Consider the following 10,224-nt stretch of genomic DNA (forward strand, 5'->3'; position numbering starts at 1 on the left):
AATTTAAAAAAAAAAAAAAAAAAAAAAACAGTCGGTGGTACTTTTTTGTGGCCACCAAGTTCACTCATGTTCTATTTCTAATAATTTAAAAAATAATAATAATTAAATAATTATCAGATAAACTTTAGAACAAAATAATTACTCAATGTATTTTTTATTTTCCAGAAAGGGATTTTTTTGTTCATACACTGTATTGTGAATCAGGCAATACAGTTGAGTATCTACTCTTTCTTCATATATCATACAAAAATGTAAATTTACACAAATTAAATTATAACTTAAACTGCCGCCTAATTTCACTCAAGTCGGTAAATAATGATCCAAAAAGATCAAAGTCGGTGTTTTTGTTATACGTAACCACCAAGTAAACCATCACTATATATATTGCACCGTGTTCAATATGAACAAATATCAAAACAAATCTCACTTCACTGTAACCCTAAATATCAGTTCATTATCACCTTAATATTCCTCCTTCAACTTTAGTATATTCAACAATGGCACCAGCAACTGCATTAATTGGTCCGCCAGAAATTCAAGGAATTTCCACCACCTCACCACCCACCCCACCCACCATTCGTTCCCTCATAATTAAATCAACCCCAAAACCAGAAAAAACAAGAAAATATCCATGTTGGGACTGTGATTCTGATTGCTCATGTGAATCCTCACCAGAACCAGAAACAAGATTTCCTCCAATGGGTTTAACAGAAAATGGTTCAGCAACTTTTTTATCTACCGGAAATCCTTGTTTAGATTTCTTTTTCCACGTTGTTCCTGATACCCCATCTGAACAATTATTGAAAAGATTAGAACTTGCTTGGAATAATGATCCTTTAACAACCCTTAAACTTATTTGTAATTTAAGGGGTGTTAGAGGTACTGGAAAATCAGAAAAAGAAGGGTTTTATATTTCTTCTTTATGGCTTAATATTTACCATCCTAAAACCCTAGCATGCAATATTAAAGCCATAACTAATTTCGGGTATTTTAAAGATGTGTTAGAGATTTTGTATAGATTACTTGAAGGTCATGAAGTTAGGAAAAACGAAAAAAGAAGAGTGGGAGGAAAAGAAAAGAGAAAGGTTTTTGGAGGAAAAGAAAAAAAATATTTCATATGTGAGTAAAGGAAAGGCGAAGAGAATTAGATTGGAGAAAACTATAGCTAAGGCAAAGAAATTATTGGATAGGTATACACAAGATTGTAATTTTCAATTCTTGTATGATAAAGTCTCTAGTTTTTTTGCTGATGCTTTGAAGGAAGACATGAAGTTGTACAATGAAGGGAAATTGTATGAACTTAGCCTCGCGGCTAAATGGTGTCCATCTCTTGATTCATCTTATGATAAGGCATTGTTAATGTGTGAAAGTATTGGAAGAAAATTATTCCCTCGCGACGATTATATTGAGTATCAAGATCTTGAAGACGCGCATTATGCTTATCGTGTGAGGGATAGATTGAGGAAAGAAGTGCTCGTGCCATTACACAAGGCGTTGGAGATTCCAGAGGTGTATATCTGTGCAAATAAATGGGATGAGCTTCCTTATAAGCGTGTCCCATCTATAGCGATGAAATTGTACAAGAAGTTGTTCTACAAGCACGATAAAGAACGATTCGAGGAGTATCTTGATGATGTGAAGAGTGGGAAAACAACAATCGCGGCTGGTGCATTGCTACCACATGAGATAATAGCATCAGTGGCTGATTCCACGGGGCCAGAAGTTGCGGAGCTTCAATGGGAAAGAATGGTTGATGATTTAGCTAAAAAGGGGAAATTAACAAATTGTATGGCAATTTGTGATGTATCAGGAAGTATGCATGGGACTCCAATGGAAGTTTCTGTGGCCTTAGGGCTACTTATTTCTGAACTTAGTGAAGAACCTTGGAAAGGAAAGCTAATTACATTTAGTGAGAATCCAGAATTTCACATAGTGAAAGGGGAAACTTTGTCACAAAAGACAGTTTATTAGGAGAATGCAATGGGACATGAATACAGATTTTCAGAAAGTGTTTGATAAAATTCTTGAAATTGCTGTGAAGGGGAATTTAAGTGAGGAACAAATGATAAAGAGACTGTTTGTTTTTAGTGACATGGAATTTGATCAGGCTTCAAGTAGGCCATGGGATACAGATTATAAAGTAATACAAAAAAAGTTTAAGAAAAATGGTTATGAAAAAGTGCCTGAAATTGTATTTGGAATTTGAGGAATTCAGAGGCAACACCAGTACCTAGTAAACAAGAAGGAGTGGCACTTGTTAGTGGATTTTCAAAGAATCTTGTGACTTTGTTTTTGGAAGAAGGTGGGATTTTGAATCCAGAAGCTGTAATGATGCAAGCTATTTCTGGAGAAGAATATCAAAAGCTTGTGGTTTTTGATTGAATTGTGAAAAAAATTGTTGAAATTGTGATGAGATGTGCTCTTTAATTTCTATATCTATTAATGAGAAATATGAGTTCCTCTTATATTTGTATTCGTCTCTGTAGTTGTGTTTCTTTCATCTATAGTTAATTTGCTTTATTTTCTTTGGTCTTGTTAATTCCTCTTATTTTTATTACCATTAGGAAAAATGCATGCAATGTTATTAAAGACCTAAGATTATTTGCTAATCATAAAAGAAAAAAGAAAAAAAAAGATTTTTTGGTATCTTTAAAACATACTCCCTCTCGTCCACTTTAAGTTTTTTTTTTTTTTTTTTTTTTTGCTCTTTCACAAATATTAAGAAATTCACCTTATTAGTATTAATTAACAATAAATTTGACCATATTAACCTTAATTTGCTCATTGGAAATATAACAAACTGCACCTAGACTCTTTACGGTTTACTCCAATGATAACTTTGGAAAAAAAAAAGTTAATTCCGTCTTGATATCTAGAAAAAATTTAAATATGGACGTCCTTCATATATTGTCAAAATAAGTTTATGAAATTTTGCATTTGATCTTTTTGTTTGTTCCTCTTCTCCAATAATCTGTATTAAGGCAATTTGTTTATTGTTTGAGCAGAGCTCAGCCAAAAACTATTTTCCACTTAATAAGTGAAGGGGAGAGGGAAGCGAGGATTAACAAGCTTTATTTATTTTTATTACTGTGGTATTCAGGCTAGCTTGCACGCACCTCAACAAGTATCAGGTAAATTTATCCACCAAAACTTGGATAGATGGGAAGAAATCACATAGTATTTTTTGCCTCTATTGAAATTCGAACCTGAGACTTTATGATTCTCACCTATTTCATTGACCACTAGGCCACATACTTCGGTGCTTGACAGGCTTTATAAGGCTGACCACTACATAAGCTACGATTGATCTATGGTAAAAACTAACATCAATTGATGTTTATATCAAACTATGCTACTTATCATGATCTGGTTATAATTTAAAATGAGTATATGTATGATTAACAACTGTTTCGTGATAGGACTTAGTAGTGTATGTTAAGACATATTTCATGTATTCATTACTTGGTATAAACATCTAATGTGAGTGAGTTTTTACCTTAGTTGAGTATGAAGCTTGCCCAGCTTTTTGAATAACTGACACCCCACTTAAAACACTATAACACTAACCAAAATGCAAAATTCTTAAAAAGTCTACCAAAACTTGTAGCTTAATTGTAGTGGTGAGAATTCTTCACTCAATGAGTGTGAATTTAATTCTCACAGTCCCCTTCCTAATCCCAGAGCCCCATCTTATAAAAATTTATAAGAAGAAAAAAGGTTTTAAATTAATCCTTATATACTTCAAAGAGAGGAATGGTCCTGGATTCTTGCTCATACATTAACAAACAAAGAGATAAGAGGTGGAATTGTCATTTAATAATAATGAAGAGCAAACCAAATAGTCACACACTCAATCGCTTAAACTAAAAATAGTCGGTCATATATATGTATTATATGTGTATAATCAACATATAATCTATGTATATGGTTAGAAAAGTAACAGTAAATATTGCCCGCTATTTGTGTAAAAATTCCTTTAATAATAAGGTAACTGCAGCATTCTTTCTCTTATAAAAATAATTCCCTTTTCATTTCTCCTTAAATAGTACTATTAACTTTTTGTTTTGTTTGGTTTGGTTTGTAGACAACTGCAATGGCACTTGGTGATTGGTTTTTCGATCGAAATACCTTGCAAATAAAGAGACAAGCAACATGACTGGCCCTAAAGTGTGCTCATAGAGGCGGAAAAGCATCAAATTTGTGAGGTTTATATAACTTTTATATTTAAATTTTGTGAATCTATATTAATGTTTTAGAGACATTCTTGCAAACACCCCACATGGTCCCATATATAGGCCACTCCAGCCAACAGTTCACACCATCATAGTCCTAGATCACACAAGATGTTTTCACGTCTATTAAGATTTTGTATTAACTTCCTGATTTTGTATTAACTTCCTGTTTACACCTGCAAAAAGTTATTTGAAAAAAAGCAGAATAGTTCGGGATCCCCTTGAACTTGGCAACTTTCGTTTAGTTCTAGTTCTTCCTTAAACTTCACGTGGTTTTTAATATCTCTCTGAATTTGGCAATTTCATAGCCTCGACCTCTATCCTAATTTGGCTCGTCCTCGTAAGGAACTTATGTAAAAACACCAGTAATGTAAATACATCCCATTTCTCAAATGCTCATAACTTCTTCAAGATGAACCAGCTGCAGAGAACCAAAGGCCAAACAGTAAACTTGAAACCTCAGTTCCAGTCTAGGTAAAGCACTTGTATATCAATCATATATTGCATCCACTCTTCATTAGACCTAGACCTATCCGTCTCGCGCAGTTTTTATAGTAGAGCTACTCCCTATAGGGACTCACTATACACCAAAGACTTACCAAAAGTTGAATATGCCTGTATCACATTCATACCAGAGTCCTGTTAACAGTTTTTCTCAGCTTGATAATCAACATGTGACACACCAATAAGCTGCAAAATGGTAGTAAAAGATTTCTCCACAACAGTGTCAGGTCAGAGTTTTACTAAACACCAAAAGTACAACATGTAATATTATCAGAAATCTCAACTTCAAGCTTTATTAAGGACTATTTTTCTGCAGCATCTTGCTGTTACAGGAACTACATGACTTAGCAGGCATGATTTCTTAATGAAAATAATGCTTTTTGTGCTGTAATTAGTTCATCTTGTTTAACTTCTCGAGAAGCAAACGAAGTTCTATTAGCAAAACTCTTCCCTCTCTCTCTTGAATCTTGATACCTACCTACACTTGGAACAATTTGAGTTCTCAAAGTTCCCTGGTTCTAACATAACCAGAGATTTGAAATTCCTGAGCACAAGTGGGCAGAAGTTGAACTCTTTCCTTCATGTTACAATCATTATAAAAACAACTACTTTAACTTAGCTTCATTCTACATTTTCAATAAGCAGAACTGTATAAACAGGAATACCTAAAAGGTCATTTAGTAAGAGAGATTTGTACATATAGAACCCGGGATTTTGACTCTGCATTTATAGAGTTCTACTAAGAGACAACATAGGCAGAAAATCACTAGTGATTCAGGACTGTCTAACAGTTCATCTCATTGAAGTGTACAGTTATAAATACCAGTTGAGATTCAAGGCTGCACTACATCAATCTGGCGTTTTAAAAACCAATAATCAGAAAACAATTGTTTCAGGCTCAGAAAAGAAATAACAAGAATCCAAAGCAATTGTAATCTATTCTGATAGGGTACTTCTACGACAAAACAAGGTAAAGAAACTAAGTTCATTTCCTTGACAGCATGGAACCAGATCAACCTGTGCAACAAACTAACTATGAAAGGAAAAGAACTACGTACAATTTAGTAAAGCACTGAACCTTTCATATACCTTCTAGATCATGCCTAATTCCCCTATGTGAGGAACCTAGAGCACACTCTGTTTTATCAAAGACTTAATCCAACTTTTATTTTTGGACCTAGAATACAACAACAAACCCAGTGTAATCCAACAAGTGGGTTCTGGGGAGGGTAGTGTACGCAGACCTTACCCCTACCTTTAAGAAGGCACAGAGGCTGTTTTCGGTGGACCCTCAGCTCACCACTAGAATGGATAACATACATAGCTCAAATAGCAGAACATACATCTAATAAAGAATGTAAGCAAGCTATAGGGATTCAGCCCACCATATTGAAAAAAGAAACAAAATAGAAGGAGCAGAAAACACAAGATTATCCAAGTATTCTCCATATCCATAAAAGCAAAGCTTAATGTCACCAGTTGACTGTAAGTAACACATAATTCTTTCATCTAAGAGAGACGGTGTAACAAAATTGGAAAATATAGTTTAAAAACTAAAACCAAAACACATAGAGCAACCACACATTAATTAGTCATAAACTACAAGCTTCTTGTACTCATCACCAGAAATAGCAAGCTCCATAACGTCCACGGGATTAACGATTCCACCAGCCTCCAAGAACATGGTCAACAGATTCTTAGAAAACCCACTCACAAGAGCTACACCACTCTGCTTCTCCAAAACTGGAGTCGACCTTGAATCTCGAAGGTTCCAAAACACAATTTCTGGCACATTTTTGTATCCCTTCTCTACAAATTTCCGTTGTATTGCTTGATAATCCGTCTCCCATGCATTTTCAGATGCCTGATCAAATTCCATATCACTGAACACAAACAACCTCTTTATCATTTGATCCTCACTTAGTTTTCCTTCTACTGCCACTTCCAAAATTCTATCAAACACTTTCTGGAAGTTTGTGTTCATACCCCAATCCATACACCTGACAAATTCAGTCTTCTCTTTTAAAGTATCACCTTCAACTTTCTGCATTTCAGGATCAGCGCTAAACGTGATCAATTTTCCCTTCCACGGTTCCTCACTCACTTCTGAAACCAACACACCAAGTGCCACAGAAACCTCCATCGGTATCCCACTCATACTCCCAGAAACATCACATACCGCGATACAATTACTTAATTTTCCTTTCTTACAAAGATCATCAACCATTCTTTTCCACTGAAGTTCAGCTACTTCCCCACCATCTCCGTCGCTCAATGCCCCAATAATCTCATGTGGAAGCAACGCTCCGGCTGCAATTTTTGCCTTCCCTGACTTCACGTCCTCAAGATACTTGTCAAACCTCTCCTTGTCATGCTTCAAAAAGAGTTCCTTGTAGTTCTTCATCGCCACAGACGCCACCCTATTGTATGGCAATGAATTCCACTTCTTAGCACTCATGTACACCTCCGGCAACTCTAACGCCTTGTGTAAAGGCACGAGCACATCTTTTCTCAATCTATCTCTTACCCTATAAGCATAATGACCCTCCTCAACCCCATTGTACTCACTATAATTCTCCCTAGGAAACATCTTTTTCGCAATGCTCTCACACATCAGAGTCGCCTTATCATACGACGAATCAACGGTCGGACACCATTTCGCAGCCAAACTAATCTCATTAACTTTTCCCGAATTCAATTTCTCAATATCAGCCCCCAAAAGCTCAGCAAAAAAATCCGAAATCTTATCATGTAAAAGCCTATAATTCCCATCAGAATAGTATTTTTCTAACGCCTTTTTCGCCTTAGCTCTCTCTTTTTCCTTCCTCAAACATCTTGCTTTCTCTTGTTCTGCCTTCATTTCTTCCTTTATTTCCTCCAAATTTTTCTTAATTTTCTCCTTCTTCTCCTCATTTCCTTCACTAGGCCTATTAACCCTCTTAAATCTACCCCGACCACGGCCACGACCTCGCCATTGTTCTCTTTCCTCTTTCTCTTTTTGCCTCACAAATGGTCCTTCTAGAATTCTATACAAAATTTCTAGAAAATCCTTAAAGTACCCAAAATCAGCAAAGGCGTGAACATTACAAGCAAGGGTTCTAGGGTGAGTATAGTGTAACCAAAACGCTGCCGTATAAAACCCTTCTTTATCAGACTTACCGGTGCCTCTAACGCCCCTGAGATTGCAAATCAGTTTCAGAGCCGTTAAAGGATTGTGAGCCCAAGCTAATTCCAGCCGTCCGATCAGATCATCGGGTGACGTGTCAGGCACCACGTGGAAGAAGAAATCCAAACATGGGTTGCCGGATGATATGAAAGTGGCTGAATTGTTTTCCGTCAAACCCCTCAGAGGAAGCTTCGAGAGATCGAGATTTGAGGTTTTATCAGTTAAATTGGTTATGGGATCGTCACCGGACACGGGAATTTCAACGGCGGTCGACGGTGGTTCATAGCGGAGGGCTGGTGGACCAACTAGCAAAGAGGTTGATGACATTTTTTGAGAAATGAACGTGTCAAACGGTGGATTAAACGGAGGGAAGGAGAATTTCTCCACAGAGAAGTTAACACGTTCTTATATTAGGGGAATATAACACTTCTTTGACACGTTCATGTGAACTGCAAAATGGAGGACTGAGATTTTATAGAGTATTGAATTTGCTTGGGCAACAAGAATTTCAGGTGAGGAGGTGGGGGTTTGGGTGGGGGGAGGGGGGGTGGGTGGGTTTGGGGGGTTGAGGTTGAGATGGATTACTGCAAAATCTTTTTTTCAGAAATAGAAGTTTTCTTGTTTTTGGTTATTTCAGAATGCATTAAAATTAAGTATGATCAGAAGCAGCATATCAGGATCTGAAAGTTGGGGTACTATTATAAAATTAGTATTAGCACCGCGGAAACGTTAATCATATCAAATATTTGAGTTATTTTAATTATATGTAAATAATTTCAAAATTTAAACCTTCTCGATAAATCTATATCTACATTATATTAAAGCACGAATGCCTTAGCGAAATGTCGTTCGCCTTTTTTTACTCTTTAAAAACACATTTCACATTGGACAAAATAGTAATTTAAATTATTTTCATAATATATAGAAATTATTATTTAATTATTTTCCTAATTTAAAAATACTCATTTAATTATTTTGCCTAATATTTAGGATTTTGACATGAAAAATCATATTATTGATTCGAATTTTCTCAATTCACTTCCGGTTTTAGGAGTCTTCACTATCACTCCATTTTTTAGACTACGAGTATTTTTTTTAAAGTTTACCAGTATTGTTTTTATCTATAAATTTTTTGTTTAGGGTGTCCTTGTTTCCTTTTTTCTTTCACACTTTTAGGAATGCTTACGAGTAATTTTTTGGTTAAATTTTTTAGTCTAAGTAGATCTTTTATTTTTCATAACACCTTTTCTTCGTATATTTGTAATTTGATTATACAAAACAAGCAATGATAATTTATTCTTTTTAATGTTGGAGATAATTCATGTATTACTTCTTAGTAATTAATTAAATAGAACAATTTGCATTATACTCGTGAGAGAAAAAAGTATTCCATCTATCTCAATTTATGCGGCACTTTCGCTTCTCGGGAGTCAATTTAACCAATTTGTAAAGCTAAAATGGATTAGATCAACTCAATATTCTAAAATTTTAAATTTAGATATTCAAAAATTATATGAAAAGTATTATAAGTAGCAATTCTTCCCATATCAATGTGATAAAAAGATTCAAGAAAAATATGATAAAAAGACATATTTTCATTTGAAGTAATGAAATTATAAAACTGGAACAAACTTTTAGTTGAATATATCGACTAATGACTGAGAGCTACTATGAACATTTTCTTCTTTTATTGGATTGGGTATATAGGATTAACATTCATCATTTTAAGAACATATACTTTTATTTTATAATTCAAACATAATATTATAATATAATATTTATATAAAAAAAATTTAAAAATATTTACCAGTTGAGATACAAGGATGTGAGAAAGAATATAACTTGTATTGATTGTATACAACCCGTATCGACTGTATTTGTTCGCGTAACGAATACCACTATGGCGAAATACATACAAATAAATATTCTTGTTGAGAATCGAACTCAAGACCTCAGCTAACTACGAGGGCCCTCTAACCAACTGAGCTACCAGAGCTTGTTAATTTCTTGTTTTAGTTCAAAACAATCATAGATTTGCTATTAAAATTCAAATTAGTTATGAATGGTAAACTTGCTAAAAGTATAGTTACAAATGATAAATATAATGTAAATTTTTAATGTATCACGTAATTTTCTCATTAAAAAAACAAATTAAATATATACCCAATAAACTTCTTCACTTGGATGTATTATGCATATTGTAAGGGGAATGATATTTACCTGTCCTCTTTGGGACCTCATTTTGAACGAGCATCACGGCAAATTGTACCATCTTTTTAGATGTGTTTGGAAGCTTATATAGTGCTTTATCCTTTCCCCCCC

The 10,224-nt window shown here is 34.6% G+C and overlaps 1 protein-coding gene and 1 pseudogene across 1 annotated transcript; one reads left to right on the forward strand and one right to left on the reverse strand.

Moving 5' to 3' along the window:
- Positions 1-227: 227 nt before the first annotated feature.
- On the forward strand, positions 228-2,440 carry LOC109207171 (annotated as a pseudogene).
- A 3,714-nt stretch (positions 2,441-6,154) lies between these two features.
- Positions 6,155-8,386, reverse strand: LOC109207172. Its single transcript, XM_019370052.1, has one exon. The coding sequence runs from the start codon at positions 8,227-8,229 to the stop codon at positions 6,325-6,327; it is 1,905 nt and encodes a 634-aa protein (XP_019225597.1). The 5' UTR covers positions 8,230-8,386; the 3' UTR covers positions 6,155-6,324.
- Between the last annotated feature and the right edge of the window lie 1,838 nt (positions 8,387-10,224).

The sequence above is a fragment of the Nicotiana attenuata genome, unplaced genomic scaffold, assembly GCF_001879085.1.
Source record: "Nicotiana attenuata strain UT unplaced genomic scaffold, NIATTr2, whole genome shotgun sequence".
In the NCBI taxonomy this organism is placed as follows: domain Eukaryota; kingdom Viridiplantae; phylum Streptophyta; class Magnoliopsida; order Solanales; family Solanaceae; genus Nicotiana; species Nicotiana attenuata.